Source organism: Martes martes (assembly GCF_963455335.1).
Source record: "Martes martes genome assembly, chromosome: 2".
Classification (NCBI taxonomy): Eukaryota; Metazoa; Chordata; class Mammalia; order Carnivora; family Mustelidae; genus Martes; species Martes martes.
Genome location: NC_137889.1, coordinates 3,182,389 through 3,200,945, shown reverse-complemented (window position 1 = coordinate 3,200,945; position 18,557 = coordinate 3,182,389). Strand labels below are relative to the sequence as shown.

General features: G+C 42.7%; 1 protein-coding gene across 1 annotated transcript in view; it reads left to right on the top strand.

The window, feature by feature from the left end:
• CSMD1 (CUB and Sushi multiple domains 1) overlaps positions 1 to 18,557 on the top strand; it is a gene marked incomplete at both ends in the record, with an annotated part of 1,981,616 nt that overhangs the window by 1,605,892 nt on the left and 357,167 nt on the right. The window contains 2 exons of the mRNA XM_080796866.1: positions 5,409 to 5,597; positions 17,475 to 17,591. Of these exons, the coding sequence (XP_080652992.1) occupies positions 5,409 to 5,597; positions 17,475 to 17,591 (306 nt within the window). The remainder of the gene's footprint in view (positions 1 to 5,408; positions 5,598 to 17,474; positions 17,592 to 18,557) is intronic.

Below are 18,557 nucleotides of genomic sequence, written 5' to 3'. Positions count from 1 at the left end.
AGACGAAAGCCATCACAAGCTGGTGCCTTTGCAGTGGAGTGATAATTGTGTGGCTGTCGGGCATTTCTGATCCCTTGAGGTCTAGAATCCCTCCCCCTCATACTTGATAGGACGAGCAGGAAGCTGGCTCTGTCGTCCCGGAAGAGCGCAGAGCCATCGCTGGTGGCTGGGATGGGTAAGGTCCCCATCGCATCCAAGTGTCCCGCACTCTTGGAAGGGACACAGGTCTAAAGCCCCAGGATGACTTTTACATTAGGAAGTCCTAATGGTCCTTTCAGAAGACCCCCAGAATTTTAATGAATTCCTCTGTAGGAAAGTATAGAAAGTATTTGAGGAAAATATGATCAGGGAATACCACCCTGAAGCTTGACTTATTATCACCTGGATTTGTCAGTTATTCTGTATTTGGGGAGAAACAAGGAAATGTGCAAAAGCAGGATCTGGCATTTTTGTCAGGAAATGAGTCTGGAAACGCCTGGAATCTGAGACCCGGCACTTGCCGGCTGGCCTTGCCCATAACCGTTACTTGCCGGCTTGAACACGGGACAGATGCCGAAGAGCAGCTGGGATGTTCTGTGTTGCTGCAGCTGTGGGGGGACAGAGCCCCGATGCCAGCTCAGGCGGTCATCCTTGTTTAGAAAGCGTGCTGAAGGGTGGTTTTTCTCCAAGGTTACGTATGTTAGCAGTCACCCGGGAATCCTGGTAGAAGGCAGGCTCCTCCGTTCGCCGTCCAGCCGGGGATTCAGTACACCTGTGCTACAGGCAGAATTCTGGGTTTCTGTCACATCCTCAAGGAGGTGGCATGAAGGTGGCAGTGGGTGCCTGACCCAGCCCAGGCAGGCCACGGCAGGTGCAGCCCTGACTCAGGAGTTCCAGGGAGGAGGAGAACCTGCGGGCAGGTGGGTGGAGAGGAGGTGCAGGCGACACTCATGGCACGGAAGAGTAGAGAGCAGAGACACGGGAAGAGAACATGAAAAGATGCACATTGCCAACCCCATTAAAATGTTGACCGTTTCTAGTATTCCTTGACGAAATCTGTTCAGAAGCCAATATATTGGAAACACTAGAAAACAATTGGGATGGCTCATTGAACGCATTAAAAAAAAATAGGTTGCCTATGACCCACATGATTTATATCACATTCTTTATGCCATTTGAAAATAATAATATAGCTCATCCTCTTTTCATACTTTGTCCTAAATGTTTGACACTGTACGCCTTCCTTGCTTTAATAAAAAATTATTAACGGTACTACTCCATGCCCACATGGGCAAATGAAAATCTGCTTTACACACATTACCTATTGCAGACGTAGCCACAGTCTCTTCGAGATCGAGTTCTTTGTGCGGCGGTGGTGTAAGGTGGCGGGAGCCGCTGTGAGCAGCGCTACTTTCCGCTCCCCTTGAATTGTAAGGCAGAAGGGCCGAAGTCATTTTTTCAAGGTTTTCCTTAGAGCCTGCCTAGAATTGTAGCTCTGTTCTGTGGGCTGAGTCTTATGAATCCTTGATCTTATAAATACAGGGTCCAATTACTGCCTGTCCTTTGATTACTTTACTTTTCCTAAGGAATATGATACAGTTCCTTTATGTAATAGTCATTGTATTATCCCCCCAGAATAATCACATGCTCGCTCTGTGCGTTTGTAGAGCCTTGAAATGGATGTCTCAAGTATATGGATGTTTTCCACTTATTTTAGAGCATTTTTTGGGAAATGCTTTCAAAGGTATCTTTTAGAAACATTTCAAGAGAGAGGTGGGAGTCACCGCATACAATTGTTTATATCCTGCTGTGCAATTCATGCACAGTGTAATTTTTAAAACTTGGAGCGACACAGAAGTATGTTTTCTGGAGTGTAGGTGTGTGAGTGTGTGTGTGCACGTGCAAATTCATTTCTGAGATTTAATGATATTTCTTGAGATCAAAAAGGAAAGCTGATGGGGATGTAGTGGGTATGGATGCCATGCCGTTGGGAAACCAGCCACACTGTGGGCACGGGCACGCACACCCACGCGAGCGAGGGAGAGAGCCGGCTGGGGCTGAGCTGTGAATCTCATGACCGATTCACTTAAGTTCTCGGCTTGTTTCCTGCTCTGTAAAATGGGATTGTAACCGCTAGTTCAGACCCTGCAAAGGCTGAGGAAAGTGGCCACCATTGGGAGATGAAAGATACTCAGACTATCCATCCCCTTCCTGGGGCGAGAACTTGCATTAAAACAGGTAGTTAAGCAGAACTTTTCTTATATCAAATGTACATTAATATAATCTGCGCCTGGAAGGCTTCAGAGTCCCCAGCTGCTCTTACTCACGGAGAGCAAGTTTGATCAGTCACGTCTTTGAGGCCAAAGGATGGGAGTGGATTTACATAGCCAGTGTCAAAAAATGCGGAGTCCCATTAAGTTCCAAGGACAGAAGAGCCGGGAGGAATCGGCCTGGATCCGAGGCCTCAGATTCCCGGACGCCAGCTCCTCTTTCTGTCGTCCGTGCGGGACACGAGGAGGGGGATTGCTGGAAACAATGCCTTGGGGCACTCTTGCTTCAAAGTACTTTGCACTTTTCCTTCCACGTAAATTGGCAGCTGTCCTTACAGACTGGTCCTAGTTCATTTTGAAGGTCTGGTCCTAGCGAGCCGTGTCACCTGCTTGGCCCCGCAGTCTCCCTGCTGCCATCTTGTTTTGAAATCCCTGCATATGGTGCGTTTCCAGAGCGATAGTCGTCAGATCTCTTACAATCCTCCCACTCAACTGCTATCCTCACGTGTACCCTCCATTCTAATGTGTTTGAATGCAAAGGAGTACAGTGACTGTACATTCTACAACCTAATATTTCTGTCCGTTATTTTGTAAAAATGACTGAACGAATGATGGAATAATGTTTTGACTTCAACATGGTATTTATTGTCTAGTTCCGTTTTGCGTGTCAGGAACTCTGTGTTTCTATTTGTATGCTTTGGTTTCCTCAGATGTTTTTTCTCTTTTTTTCCCTACACATTTGTATGGGAAAAAGTGTGCTTACAATTTATGGATATTATTAATATGCATATATTTACAATATATTCATATAATTATAATATTCATATAATTATATTATAATATATCATTCTCACGTCACATGAAATAATTGTCCCTATTTATTTTGTTTGCTGCTGTGAATGTTGTTGTTTAGTGATCACTGGGAACCGTTGGACAAAGTAGAATAATGTCATGAAGGGGTCTGTCAGGGATGTGGGGACCACTCCATTTCTTAGACAAAGCTTCTTTCAAGGGAATTCGTTTGTTAATCTATCTTCTTTTGCTAGTTCTTATGTACCTTATGTACATAATTCTTATGTACCCATTGTAAACAGGGCATATATCCAGTATAACTGCTGACGTGTGATGGAAGAGGTCATAGACATGACCTTAGAATATGAACATGTGTGTAGTGGGAGAGGAAGAGAGGGGAGCAGAGCCGGTGAGGGTCCGGGGACAAATGACGCCCACCTTGTTTTTGGCAGAACTGTATCTCATGCAGGAAAGGAAAGCATGCATGCATTTGCTGCTTTGCAAGAAGTCATCACCATTATATTCTGCTGTTTAGGCAGTGAGCACATGTTAGTTCTTAGAAAATTAGAGTGTTTAAGAAAAAGTTCCTGAGAAAATAGTGCTATATAAATACATTTTTTTTCACTTTGCTTTTTCTCGTCATTGTTTTATTTTTTCCTTTGGAAATCTTCACTGAGATGGTCTTCCATTTTTTACCCATTGTAACCAAACTCTGGGGTTAAGCACACAGACTTGCAAAGGGCAAAATCTGTTTATTTTGCCAATTCCAAAACCAACTGCAAGTTCAGGATGTTCCCCAAAGGCCCCTCAGTTCTAACTAGATAAAAGAACTTAGCCCTTACTAAAAGCTGTTATACTCACAGTCACATTCATTACAGAAAAGGATCCAAGACCAGGCGAAGGAAAGACACATAGGGTGGAATCTGGAAAAGGAGTTCCTACCTACTTGTCTTCTCCCCCTGGAGTCCTGAATGATGTCCTCCTGGCCATGATGTGTGACCGTGCAAAGTCCTGCCAATCTGTGAAGCTCACTGGAGCCTCTGTGTCCAAAGATTCTGTCCGTGTTTCATTACAGAAGCATCATTGATTGAATCACGGGCTGCATAGTTGAACTCTGTCTCCAGCTGCCCCTCAGTGTAGGGTAGCCTGAAGTCCTGTTGACCCCGGAGCACCCCGTGAACAATAAGGACACTCCCAGCACCTGAGAAATTCCAGGGTTGACAGGTGACCTCTGAGGGGCTAGACTTCTCGTGGAAGGCACATTCCTTACTGCCCATTTTTCAGCAGGGTCTCAGCTGTCCTCCTTGGGAATCATATTTTGCTCTACTAATGAAGAAATATTATCACTTATTGTTTATTTTAAAAAGTCACCCTGTAGTTTTATATCATGTATTTGACTTAATGAGAGAGGGAATAAGATAAGGTACATAACTCCAACTTTGGTAAAATCATGCAATGATTGGAAGTGTTAGACCAAAGATCATGGGGGGAGGGGCTAAGCAGTTTGCATACTGGTAATGATTTCAGATTTTTGACCCATAGCACAAGTCATAATTGTTATGTTCTGAGCCTTGTTGAGAGAGTTGTGTATAGCTCTAGCAAAGTCGTTTTTATTTCTTTGATACATAACCATCGCAATGACATCTTCCTCCCAGTTCCCATTTTCCTTATCTGTTCAAGTATCTATTCTAAAAATAGAGACAAATCTCAGAGACAAAGAAAAGAAACTCTTATAATGACATAATCATAATCACTTGACTTTTTATAGCACTTTACTTTTTCGCGTCTTTTAGCATAGGCTAATTGTAGCCATCTCGAAAGTGGCTGACTTAAGTGCAAATTTGAAAAATGCATGGATGTATGGGATGCAATTTTAGAAAATCAAATCCAGTGCAGTTTTAATTTGCATTATGTGTGTGTAGACTTGGGTGCCTGTGTGCATATCTATGAAAGCTGAAGTGTGACGACTGCCAAAATCTAACTGGAACATAAAATATAACAGGAAAAGGGGAGGGCTAGGGATAGAAAACAGGACAATAGAGGCTTCATGTAGTACTGTTCCCTGGTTTTCAAATGAAGAGAAGTAACATTCAGACATAAGGGGTTATTCTGTGTTGTACCACTTACATGTCATCTGGTAAACAGTTAACAAGGTATCTCTCTACACAGAAAAACAGGGTCAAATATAAGAAAATGTATCATTATTATTATTATTTTACATTTAGGGATTATTGGATTTACCTGAATAATTTTCCAGGTCTGATAATGGCTCAGAATATTTTATATGTATATGGAACAAGTGTTTTTTTTTTTTTTCCTCGAAACCTGCAAATTTCTGTATGTAATACATTCTTTCTGTGCGTGCAGGTGTGACCCTGGAGTCGGACTCCTGTCTCGACCCCGGGATCCCCGTGAATGGGCATCGGCATGGCAGTAATTTTGCCATCAGGTCCACAGTGACATTCAGCTGTGATCCAGGATACACGCTCAGTGATGACGAGCCCCTGATCTGTGAGCGGAACCACCAGTGGAACCACGCCTTGCCCAGCTGTGATGGTAGGTGGAGATCGACGAAGCAGGACATCAGAATGGAATGTAGAGATGCGGAAATATTTAAATTGTTTGGGTGGTATCTGTGGTATTTTAAAGGGCGGTGTGATATGACAAGTTGTACAGCTTAAAAATATTTCCGTGTAACACTTCAAGTTTACCTAGCTCATGTTTTCCTAGGAGGCAGAGCATCTGTTTAGAACAGAGCATAAACAGTTATGGGGCAGCCTTCAACTTTGTGCCCAAACATCAAAATGTAGGGAGCTTCGTGCTGCACGTATGCTCCACGTGGCATTTGTTGAAAATAGCATGTGAACCAGGGGAGTGAGTGTGTGTGTTGTACATCCTCCGACGTGGCTTTCCTCGGGACCAGGTCCGAGCACCCGACAGCCATCTGTGGTCTGCACTGTTCCCTCTGAGCTCCCACCGCTGGGGGACCGCTCTCCCCGGGGGGACTGGGAAGCATTTTCTCAGAAGACCCCCAGGTGGTTTCATGGTGGTATCAGCCACTCCCCCGGCCCTGCACAGATCTGCTCTTAGAAGTTTCAAGACAAGTAACATTCTTCATGATCCCACTGCATTGCTCAACTTGGTGCTAGGCTGTGTATAGTTACAAAAACCAGATACACAAGGCTGTTGCTTGTGTTCATTTGCAAACAAAGTAAGGGATTTGCCCTTTGGCCATAACTATAACCACATTATAACATTGTTTCTATGAAAAAAACAAACCAATATATTTCACCATAACATTTTTTCAATAATGTTGTAATGTAGTTGTAGGCGTGGCTTACAGAGAACCATAAAATAAGTGAATTATCTATAGAAAGCATCATACTTCATAGCAAACTATTATAAAAAGTCCCATGAAATCAAGAACAGAGCAACTTTCTCAGTAGCAGAAATGTTACTTATGTTATCCAGAAGATCCTACCTCATGCAATAATTTAAGAAAATGGTATAAATTGTAAATATTAGAAAGAGAAGACAGTCGTGTTTGGCAGTAGGTGCTAGTAGACGACTGCATTCAGGGTAAACACGAATCAGTGGATTTCCACAAAGGATATGACATATTAGAAGTATAATAGCGACACACCCTAAAAGTCTCAGGAGTATATCCAACAGGAGATATGAAGGCTTTTTTTTTTTCTTCCAAAGACTTTTCTTAAAGGAATTTAGATGTTCATGGTGGGATTCAAAAGAGTACTGTAATAAGTGGGAACACTGAGTATGTTTTTAAATGGTAGGGATGAAATTTAAATATACAAGTTTTCTACAAATAGAGGGTATTTGGGGGGCGATTTATTTTTTTTTCTTTTATTTCCCAAATTTTATTGAGATATAATTGACATACAACACATATAAGTTTAGGCTGTCTAGCATCATGATTTAACTTACATATCTTGTGAAATATATCATACTATAAGTGTAGCTTATATAGAGTAAAGAAAAGAAAAGAAAAGAAAAGAAAAAACAGAATTCTTCTTGTACTGGGAACTCTTAGGATCTACTCTCTTACCACTATTTCTATGTATCATATAACAGTAGTCGCTTTAGCCGTCCTATGGTACATGGCATCATGAACACTTATCTTGTGACTGTAAGTTTGTGGCTTTCGGTCACTTTCATCAAATTCCCTCTCCTCCTCCACTCACCTCTGGTAACCACAAGTTACCATCTCTTTTTCTATGGGTTTGGGTTTTTTTAAATTTTTTATTAGCATACAATGTATTATTTGCTTCAGGGGTACAAGTCTGTGAATCGTCAGGCTTACACACTTCAGAGCACTCACCATAGCACATACCTCCCCAATGTACATCACCAACCACCCTCTCCCTCACCCCAACCCCAGCAACCCTGTTTGTTTTGTGAGATTAAGAGTCTCTTATGGTTTGTCTCCCTCCCGATCCCATCTTGTTTCATTTTTCCCTCCCTTCGCCTGTGATCCTCTGTCTTGTTTCTCAAATTCCTCATATCAGTGAGGTCATATGATAATCAATCAATCTACAAATAGAGTTTTAATTTCAATAAAGTCTAAAAATAACTGGTATTCTTAGTAGAAATTAATAAACATGTTAGAAGTTGAAACATATATTTTTAAGAATGATAAGAAAGGACTCTCTCTGGGACCAAAGCATCTCCAAAATCACCTTGAATTAATATGAAGTCAGTGCAAAAATATTCAGATAGATGAGTGTTATGGTGCAGGCATTCTAATACCTGATCTGTGCCTGTATAGGAACTTAATTGGTTGAAATTATTCCAAGTCCGTGAGGAGGATGACTTGTTTCATAAATGATGTTGATCAACTTGGGTGTTTAGGCACAATTAATGGAAAACATTGACAGATTTCACTATATACAAATTAAAAGTTCTATTGTAAAGGAAGAGATAAAGCAAAAGGATCAGCCTATAGAAAATAATTGCTCTGTCCACACATGATTCTATATCATGTTATCATACAAATGGGTGGAGGGAAATCAGCGACACACGTAAGACATGAGATCTGTGGGGGAAAACACATACTGGCTGTTCACAGAAGGAGACAACAGGCCCCAAAACTCTTAAAATATGTGCACTCTGATGTGGGCTCAGGAAAGTGCAAATAAAACACGACAATTTCTCCACCCTGTTGGATCTGTGAAAAAGTAGAAATGTCAACTTCTACATCATTGTGGGGTTTCAGAGCTGCCTGTTCATTCTACCCTAATGCTAAGAAGGTGAAATGATACAATGTTCTTGGAGGAAAGAGATAGCGAGTCACAGGATGATGCCTGTTGTACATGTGAGCATATACACGTATGTAATTACAGGCACATACATAGGATATGCACAGAAAGTGATGGAAAACAGGCATTCTCTAAAACTGTAACCCCAGTGTCCTCATCTGGGGAGACTGGCAGGCTGTAGGAAGGGGGAAGGGAGATTTCCAACTTCTATCTCTATTTTTTTTTCGTGTTATGTTTATTTTTATTACCATGTTTTATTTTCATAATTGGAACTCTAATAATGAAAAAAATAGATAAAATTTACCCATGTGATTAATGAACAGTGTGAGAAGGTACTAGCTATTGGACTCATTAAAATTTTGTAAAAATCAGAGAATATCATAAATAGTTGCAAAAATATTAACTGTATTTGTAGGGTTCTTTATCGTCAATAGTTGTAACAAGGACACAAAGTCTGATAAAGGCCTAACCCTTAAAGTACTTAGTTGTTATTCACGCATAACTGAATATCCGTCAAAATGTTTATTAAATCATTTAATGCAGAATTTTTAGCAGGCTAATCATATAAATAATTGTGTTGGAGTATTTACCAGATATGCAAACCCATGACTTTATTGGGCGCCACTGTGCATATTTAATATATATATGTATATATATGTATATGTGTATATATATTACATAAGTTAAATTATATATAAATTGTATATGTATGCATACATACATATATTATATATATATTATATATATACACATATATATATATATTTAATTTTGTACGGAAGCTGAACATGGAATTTGGGAATGGAGCGCACGTAAACTGTTCCCTTGATTACATCCTCGTTAGGGGCGGCTCAGTGGAACAACAGCTGAGTTTCTGAGTTGCTTCTACTGGTGGAACTGAGTCTACTGCAGACTTTTCAGGCAGAGCTGGGAAGGTTGAAAAGTTGCAGAGTCTGTGATTTAAACTCTGTGATGAAAGTACCTGGTTCATCGTAGGAAAATACACAACGATTGTCCAATTCACTTGACTCCTGATCTGGCAAAGAAAACTGACGTGTGCAAGTGAGAGAGATGTGCCCCAACCCATCTGAGATCTGTAATTTTGACTTAAACTGGATTCTTCTCAAAAGAGAACAATACTCTCCATGTATTCTTGATTTAACAGTGGTAACTTCCTTTGTTTAAATACTTTAGTATCTGGCCAAGGTAGTGCTCTCCTCTGCCCAGCACACAACGTAGGCGGACTCCCTGTCCCCCTGCCCTCTTCTTCCCCCGGAGCAGACCCGTGCGTGCACTGGTTAGCCCTCTCTTGCCCCTGCGTATTGTGTTGCCCAAATGCTCCCCTTCTCCAGGACCAGGACGCGCTCAGCCGTCACCACAATTCTGGATTCATGCCAGGTCACTAACATTATTAACTTTCCTAAGAGCCATCTCTTCTTATATGCAGTTCAATAAAGTGGAACTTTAATTTAATTTAAACTTATAACCCCACATAACCATAGTCCCCCTGTTTTAACCCGTGCCAGCTGCTGTAACCAAAGACCTTAGAGTAGGGTCAACAGACATTAATAATTAATAAGCAACAGACATTTATTGCTCACAGTTCCAGATGGTGGGAGTCGACGTCGGAGGGACAGCGCGATGGAGGAGTTGGGACCCCATGTTGGAGGCTGCAGAGGGCCCTGCTATCTCATGGTGCCAGGGGCAAGGGGGCTCTGTGGGGCCCCTTGTAGAAAAGCAAGACTCAGCCCTCATGACCTGCTCACATCTCAAACACCCGCCTCCTAAAACCATCACCTTAGAGATCCAACATGAGTTTTAGGGGGATGCAGACATTCAGACTGTGGCATAAATATCCACATACACTTAACCGTTCAGTACAGTCTCCTCTGTAGAGGAGGCATCTAGGCAGAGGACAGGGACACCGTCTCCTGGACCAGATAGACATGGTGGCTCATTCTGCCAATTCCCAGAGGTTTGGTGAAGTAGAGTGAGTGGAAAATGAACAAAATGTTCTGTAGGAAATTATCTAGGAGACATGACATGAGGACAGACAGAGAAGGGCTCCTAGTGCTTTGCAGGGAACTGAGAAGCTGTAGAAATGACATTCTACGTTTGACATTTTCCATAGAAAATAAAGCACATGAGATCTATGCATTTATCTCTTTTATTTTCTCCCTACTTGAATGCATGTAAATTTGAAATTTAACCCTTCTAGAGGAATTTGTAACATAAGTTATCTGCTTTGTTTTGGCTTCACTGAAAACTATTTCAGATGATAATAAATTTATGATCAAAGGCTATTAATAGAGCTGCAAACATTGGGAGATTTTAGAGTTTGATATAAGAGTTTAGTCAGTCATGCTTGATTGTTTTCATTTAACCATAAGAATTGTTCTTGTTGTATTTTCAAATCTTAAGCAATCTCTTAACCCCCCTGGGTTTTTATTGTGACAAATGATACATCAATAGGATATTTAAACCTTTAAAAATTCATAGCTTTGGGGATGGAAGAAGAAAGAAGAATTAGTTACAATATTTTATATTGCCATGAAAAAAAGAGAAACTCTATCAGTATCTCTCCCATTCCATAGCATTGCTTCATTTTTACTATTTATGCCTTAGCATACTCAAGTTTTAAAGAAGTAATATGAACACTGGAGTAAGTTGTCTCCCTTTTATTTGGTGAAAGACAAGTGCAAGAAAAGTTCTGGAAAGCTTTCTTCGTTCAGTAAATATTTTTGTAAACTGCAGATTCTTTCCACAAACATACTTTGGAGAACTACCGTCTTTGTAGCCACACACTTGAGGAGTTTATCATCTATCAGCATAGAGAAAAGAAAGATTTATTTTTTGAAGCACGATGAAGTAACTGTTTTATTAGGCACAGGAAAATTGGGAATAAAGAGATGAAAGAGATCATAGCTACAATTTGGAGTTGTTAAAGTCCTGGGAGGCGGGTGTCCAGATGCATCACTAAGAACAAGGTTGAGAGGAAGGATTGGAAGTGAGGGAGTAGTAGGGTCCAGGCATGGATGTGTGACAGGGCTGGAGGGTTTGGGGGATGGGGAGTCATTTGCTGTGGATGATGAAAGAGCTAAGGTTGTTACAGTCCTTTCATGCCAGTGCTATGAGCCTGGACCTGATTCTGTTGGCGAGATTCAAACCCAGAGGACACCGTGTTCCCACGGTGGGGCTCGAGCTCTCTGTGCGGAGAAGCTGAGGCTGGCGGCAGCGCTTGGGAAACAGCCTCTGCTTTAATGCAGCAGCTCTAAATTGTTCCCACTTGACTTGGTAGGGTCTCCTTGCAAAATGTCTTTTGGGGAAAAAATTACAGTTTAAATGGATGAGTGAAGGAATGAAGGCATAAAATCTGTAACTCCTTAGGGCATGGAGAGTCCGTGGATAATTGGGAATGGAATACCATCCCATTAGGTTTCTGATTTAAATAGAATTTTATTGGCACTTTAAACAAAGAAGGGAAGTGGAGAAAAACAAAAGACAAATCAGGCAAGATACTGGGGGCTCCCACAGTTCATCTCTTTATGGAAAAGGACGGAGGACAGGAGGTGTGGTGTAAAGCAGACAAGGGAGACCTGAAACACACCAGTTTCAGAAAGTACGAGTGAGAAACACGGGTGCCGGTAGGAAGCCGGGGCTGTTGCAAGGTGGTTAAGTTCTGAGAGCCTTAGCAAGCAGTGGGAAATTCAGCTGGGCTTTGAGAAGGAGCCCGTGATTCACATGTGAATTTGAGACCTATCAGGTCTGTCATTAGAGCTGGTGGAAACAAAGGGATCTTCCCAGGAGAGAGGAGAACCTGCCAGCTCTGATTTCTCCGGCTCCGTCACCACCCGAGTGCAAAACGCCTGACACCTAGGATGTCGTCTACATGCCTTACTCCTGCCTGCCTCTCGTTCCAACAGAGCAGACATGTGGCAATGAACATGAAAGCCAGGGTTGGGCTCTGAGACATAGCTGTCGGCACACTGCAGTGTGTTACCGTGGTCTGGCAGGCGAGGCCGAGAATCAGGTGACAGGAAGTGAGCACCTCCACAGTCCATGGGCAGTCTGTGGGCTTTGCCTAGGACACCAGGAGCCCCCCAGCCCAAGAGCCTGCGGTGCACTGGCCACCGGCAGTCCATCACAGAGCAGTCTGTGAACACGGGGTCGACTCAGACAGTCTGCACTCCCTCCATCCTTCCGTTGCCTACGCAGCAGTCCACATCCTGGGAGCGGACCTCTGCATGGACGGACACGCGGCCGTCCCTGGCCAGCCCCGCCAGCCCACTCTACTCTAGTTACCTAGACCTCCTCTGAGCTCTGAGAACCAGCGAAGATTCTCGTTCTTAGAATAAGTTGTGCTCGGTTACTCTATAATTATTTGCCTTGTCCACTTGGATTTTGGAAGAAGAGGGACTTGTCTGTATTACTTATTGTTATGTGCCCAAGGACAAAAAGGAGGGCTTAGAGAATAGTAGTAACTTCTTCAGGAAATCATTTTGGATGGAGGTTTGGATGGATGAATGGGTCGAAGCAGCAAACCAAAGGTAGAACTCGACCCCACTTGGAGGCTCATCAGCTCCTCTGGGCAAGAGTGCTGTCGGTGTTCACCTCTCTCGGCTCTTCTAGTCCCCGCACACCTTTGTTCTCTGCCCATGGGAGCTCCAGGATAATGCCTCTGGGTCTGTAATGGTGGGTGCGGAATATAAATAGAAAAGTAGAATTCAAGAAATTATAGCCCTAAGGATAGCAAAAGTAAAAGCTTACTGTGTTTTGTACAACTACGACGATTGTCATTGATATCATACGCAGCAGTGTCTGTAGCTCTGCTGGGGGGACACAGAGGTGTCTGTGGGTGAATCTGGTCAGACAAAACAGAGTTGGGTCTCTTATTTGACTGTCTTTTCTCTTCAACCTCAGGTCAGAATACCCACACAATTTGTCAGATATCAAATCTCTTTTCCCTGAGAAAAGAGAAGAAAAAAGTATGCTTTGTGGATGAAAATATTTTCTTTTTTTTTTTTTTTAATTTTTTATTTATTTTCAGCGTAACAGTATTCATTGTTTTTTCACCACACCCAGTGCTCCATGCAATCTGTGCCCTCCCTAATACCCACCACCTGGTTCCCCCACCCTCCCACCCCGCCCCTTCAAAACCCTCAGGTTGTTTTTCAGAGTCCATAGTCTCTCATGGTTCACCTCCCCTTCCAATTTCCCTCAACTCCCTTCTCCTCTCCATCTACTCTTGTCCTCTATATTATTTGTTATGCTCCACCAATAAGTGAAACCATATGATACTTGACTTTCTCTGCTTGACTTATTTCACTCAACATAATCTCTTCCAGTCCTGTCCATGTTGCTACAAAAGTTGGGTATTCGTCCTTTCTGATGGAGGCATAATACTCCATAGTGTATATGGACCACATCTTCCTTATCCATTCATCCGTTGAAGGGCATCTTGGTTCTTTCCACAGTTTGGCGACCGTGGCCATTGCTGCTATAAACAAAAAATGGGCAGAAGATATGAACAGACACTTCTCCAATGAAGACATACAAATGGCTACCAGACACATGAAAAAATGTTCATCATCGCTAGCCATCAGGGAGATTCAAATCAAAACCACATTGAGATAACACCTTACACCAGTTAGAATGGCCAAAATTAGCAAGACAGGAAACAACGTGTGTTGGAGAGGATGTGGAGAAAGGGGAACCCTCTTACACTGTTGGTGGGAATGCAAACTGGTGCAGCCACTTTGGAGAACAGTGTGGAGATTCCTCAGGAAATTAAAAATAGATCTTCCCTATGACCCTGCAATTGCACTGCTGGGTATTTACCCCAAAGATACAGATGTAGTGAAAAGAAGGGCCATCTGTACCCCAATGTTTATAGCAGCAATGGCCACGGTCGCCAAACTGTGGAAAGAACCAAGATGCCCTTCAACGGATGAATGGATAAGGAAGATGTGGTCCATATACACTGTGGATGAAAATATTTTCATTTAAAAATCTTCATAATGGGGGCGCCTGGGTGGCTCAGTGGGTTAAAGCCTCTGCCTTCGGCTCGGGTCATGATCCCAGGGTCCTGGGATCGAGCCCCGCATCGGGCTCTCTGCTCAGCAGAGAGCCTGCTTCCTCCTCTCTCTCTCTCTCTGCCTGCCTCTCTGCCTACTTGCGATCTCTGTCTGTCAAATAAATAAATAAAATCTTTAAAAAAAAAAAAAATCTTCATAATGGGTGAATTAGACTATGTTGTATTTGCACATATGACTCAAAAGGAGCAGTGGATTTGCTTTATCTATAACTAACGTCCTTACTTTGCTCCTAAACGGCAGTTTGTTGGTATTAGTCCATGATTTCTGGGTTGTGTGTGAGTTGAATGAAAACATCAGCAGTCAGATATCGTTCCTCCGAAGTTCTCCCCAGTGTATAATCATCCATTTTATTTTGATGGCACGAGGCCAGAGGATGAAGCAGAGATTATTAAATTCTATAGTTTTTAAATGTAGCTGGATAGAAATTCATTTTTACCAGTTTTCCATAGCACGTGCAGATTTTAAGGTAAAGATTACCACAAATAACTGTATATATGATATCTCAATGTTATATCAAATGGTGTCACTCATTAGGGTTAAATCCTTGATAAATATTTGGGGAGCTAATGCCCTGACTTACAAGGATCCAGTCACAGAAGATGAAAGGTCACGGACATGTAGCTTCTGTACTCTGGGCTGCACCCTCTCCTGGCTCTGGCCCCACTCACCCTCTCCTGGCTCTGGCCCACTCCATGGCCACTCCTTTCCACTTTCCTTTGTTGAAGCTCCTCACCTCCCTGAGCTGCTTGCCATTGGAACATTCTGGGCTTTCGCTCCCTTATCCACACCCAGAAGCCCCACATCGATGGTGTCCTCTGCGTGTGCTCTTGTCTCTGTCCCTCGGCCAAACTTGTGCGCCCACTTGCCGTGGACGTGTAGGAGACATCCAGCTTGATACATGTGAAACCGAACTCGTTTACACTCAAAGCCTACGTCTCCCAAAGTCTCCTTCATGTTCGGTTCCTTCACACTCAGCCTTAAACGCCCACAGCCATTGGTCTTGGTGCCCACGTCCCATTCATGGAAACACCCCCGTGGCTGTGCCTTCAAACCATGCTGAGAGCCTGCCCACTTCCCACCACCTCTGCTGCCACATCCCAGCGAGGGTCCTACCCGCCCCCTGCCACCCTCCCCCCATTCTCGCACAGCACCAGTGACCAGGCAGAAGCGCCTGTGAGCCCCTGTCCTGCCCACCCGGGAGTCTCCAGGGCCCGTACATCTCACTCACACATGTGACCGTCTGGAAACTGTTCACCCTCACTGCTCATGCTCCCTTGCGTCCCCTCTGTCCTGCGAACTGTCCCGTGCACAGGCCCACTCAGGCCTCTGTCCTTGGGTGTTTCTCTCCATGAAGTTCTTCCCAGATACCCAGTGGCTCCCTCATTTGTTCAAGTGCCTCCTCATAAGCCACATCCCAAGTACGCTTCCCCGACCACCTGCTCGAGATCGCTGCCGACCCACACAACTCGGAGGGTGTGCTGTTCTTTCCGTCTTCCTTTGTTTCCCTGGTGCTTATCGTCTTCCAACATCATGTGTAATTGGCTCTTTACATTACTATGGGCACAGTCTCGCGTCTTCAGCTGGATTTTTGACTCTATGAGGGCAAATATTTTTGTCTATTTTGTTCATCATTTCCAGTGCCAAGGGCAGGGTCTATTTGTTGAATGAATTAATTCCCATTGTTATATTAATTTTACCTCTTTTGTAATGAAATGTAGAGTCAATATAATTTTAAGATATGAAAATCCTACATTGTTAAAATATTCCAGGACTCACTCAAAAAGTTTTTATTTTACTGATTTTTATAGAACTCTTCCCATGTGGTTTGCATATTCAAAGAGATTATCTGCTCCCTTAGAACCCATGATGAGTGAACATGGTGGGACATTTCACATCTTTTGGCAAATTAGCTAATTCTTTTGCAAATATTACTTATGGAACTAGTTTTGAGGAGACACAGTTCAGGACATTCCTAGTAATAAGGAAAATTATTTTAGGTATCAGCCATTTAATGATAATCTTACCCAGTTCCAAAAAGGAAGCATGAAAACATGTGTGCATAGAGAGGACACGGTAACAGAGAATCTTCCTTATTACACGGATTCTCTAAATGTCTCTACTTCCCCCATCCAATGATTATATATAGCTTTTTTCCTCCTTCCAAAATGGACCTCCAAGACACATTGAACGGGCCAGATTTTGTTGATGAGGATTGAAATCAACTGCAGAGCTGCTAAGACCAGCAGCTCTAAAAAGTGCAAACCCACACCGTTTATGAAACTCGGATTGTATACGTCAGTGTCGTCTAGAGAAACAGAACCAGTGGGATATGTGTGTGTGTGTGTGTGTGTGTGTGTGTGTGTGTGTGTGGAGAGGAAGGGAAGGAAGGGGGCGGAGGGAGGGAGATTTATTACAAGGAATGGACTCGCCTGGTTATGAGCCTGTCAAGTCCTGAGACCTGTAGTGGACATGCTGGAAACACAGGGAAGCCGATGGTGTAAATTCTAGTCTGAAGGCTGGCGGGCTCCCGACTCAGAAAGAGTCAGTACTTCAGCTCACGCCCAAAAGGAGGAACAAAACTGATGTCCCAGTTCAAACCAGTCAGACAGGGATAGTTTCGTCTCATTTGTGGAAACTTCAGCCTTTTTGTCCCGTTCAGTCCTTCAACTGATTGTGCAAGGCCCACCCACATCAGGGAGGGCAGTCTGCTTTGCTCCGGCCGTCCGTGCAAATGTTAATCTCATCCAGACACATCCTCTCGGAAATGGCTGGGAACCCCAGGGCCCAGTCAAGTCACCACACAAAATTCCACTCCCGCTTACTTTGTGTTATTTCCTTACTCTCTTATTTCACTAGGTTATGCACTATTTAGGACACCCTTCTGTGGCATATTATAGTTTTGAGTAAAATGAAGTTTTCATTTTGTTTTATTTTTCATAGAGGTGATATTTGATATTCCTTTAGTCCTTGTGCAAAGTAAATGTCACTTTAAAAGTACTTTATTCTGGCAATCATTGTGAAAACTTTAATACTACAATAATCATTTTCCTTATCATTTTCAGCCCTCTGTGGAGGTTACATCCATGGAAAGAGTGGGACAGTCCTTTCTCCTGGGTTTCCAGATTTTTATCCAAACTCCCTAAACTGCACATGGACTATTGAAGTGTCTCATGGAAAGGGTAAGGATATTGCACAGACTTTATATGTGCAGAATAATAAACAAGGGACAAACATGAGGGCAGAGAAAAAGGTATGCATGTGAAGATAACTAATTTCTTCACATAATCCCCCCCCACATCGAGGTTGGTTTGTTTGTTTGTTTGTTTTTTCTTTTCAGCGTAACACAATTCATTGTTTATGCACCACACCCAGTGCTCCATGCAATCCGTGCCCTCCCTAATACCCACCACCTGGCTCCCCCAACCTCCCACCCTCTGCCCCTTCGAAACCCTCAGGTTGCTTTTCAGAGTCCATAGTCTCTCATGGTTCACCTCCCCTTCCAATTTCCCTCAACTCCCTTCTCCTCTCCATCTCCCCATGTCCTCCGTGTTATTCCTTATGCTCCAAAAATAAGCGAAACCATATGATAATTGACTCTCTCTGCTTGACTTATTTCACTCAGCATCATCTCTTCCAGTCCTGTCCATGTTGCTACAAAAGTTGGGTATTCATCCTTTCTGATGGAGACATCATACTCCATAGTGTATATGGACCACATCTTCCTTATCCATTCGTCCGTTGAAGGGCACCTTGTTTCTCTGCCAGCGGCCGAGGGGGAACTTATGTGCTCTTCACATATATTTTAACTGTTAATTTGGATGTTTTATATCATTTTAGAAGAAAAATGGTCTAAAATGGTTGATGTTACCATAGAAGAAAAATGGTCTAAAATGGTTGATGTTACCATAAAAGTAGATTCCTTGTTTTACATTCAATCAGGTAACTTGGATTTATGCAAGTAGGCGTGCTTGAATGTATGCTTGAAAATTAGGTACGATGCTTGAAAAGTAGATATGATGGTAAGGAAAAGAGATAAAACACAATACCAATTAAATCGAAGGAAATAAGAAGTTATCTAAAGTTGTCATTTCCATGAAGATAAATCTAGGATAACTTTTTTAAAAAATATTTTATTTATTTATTTG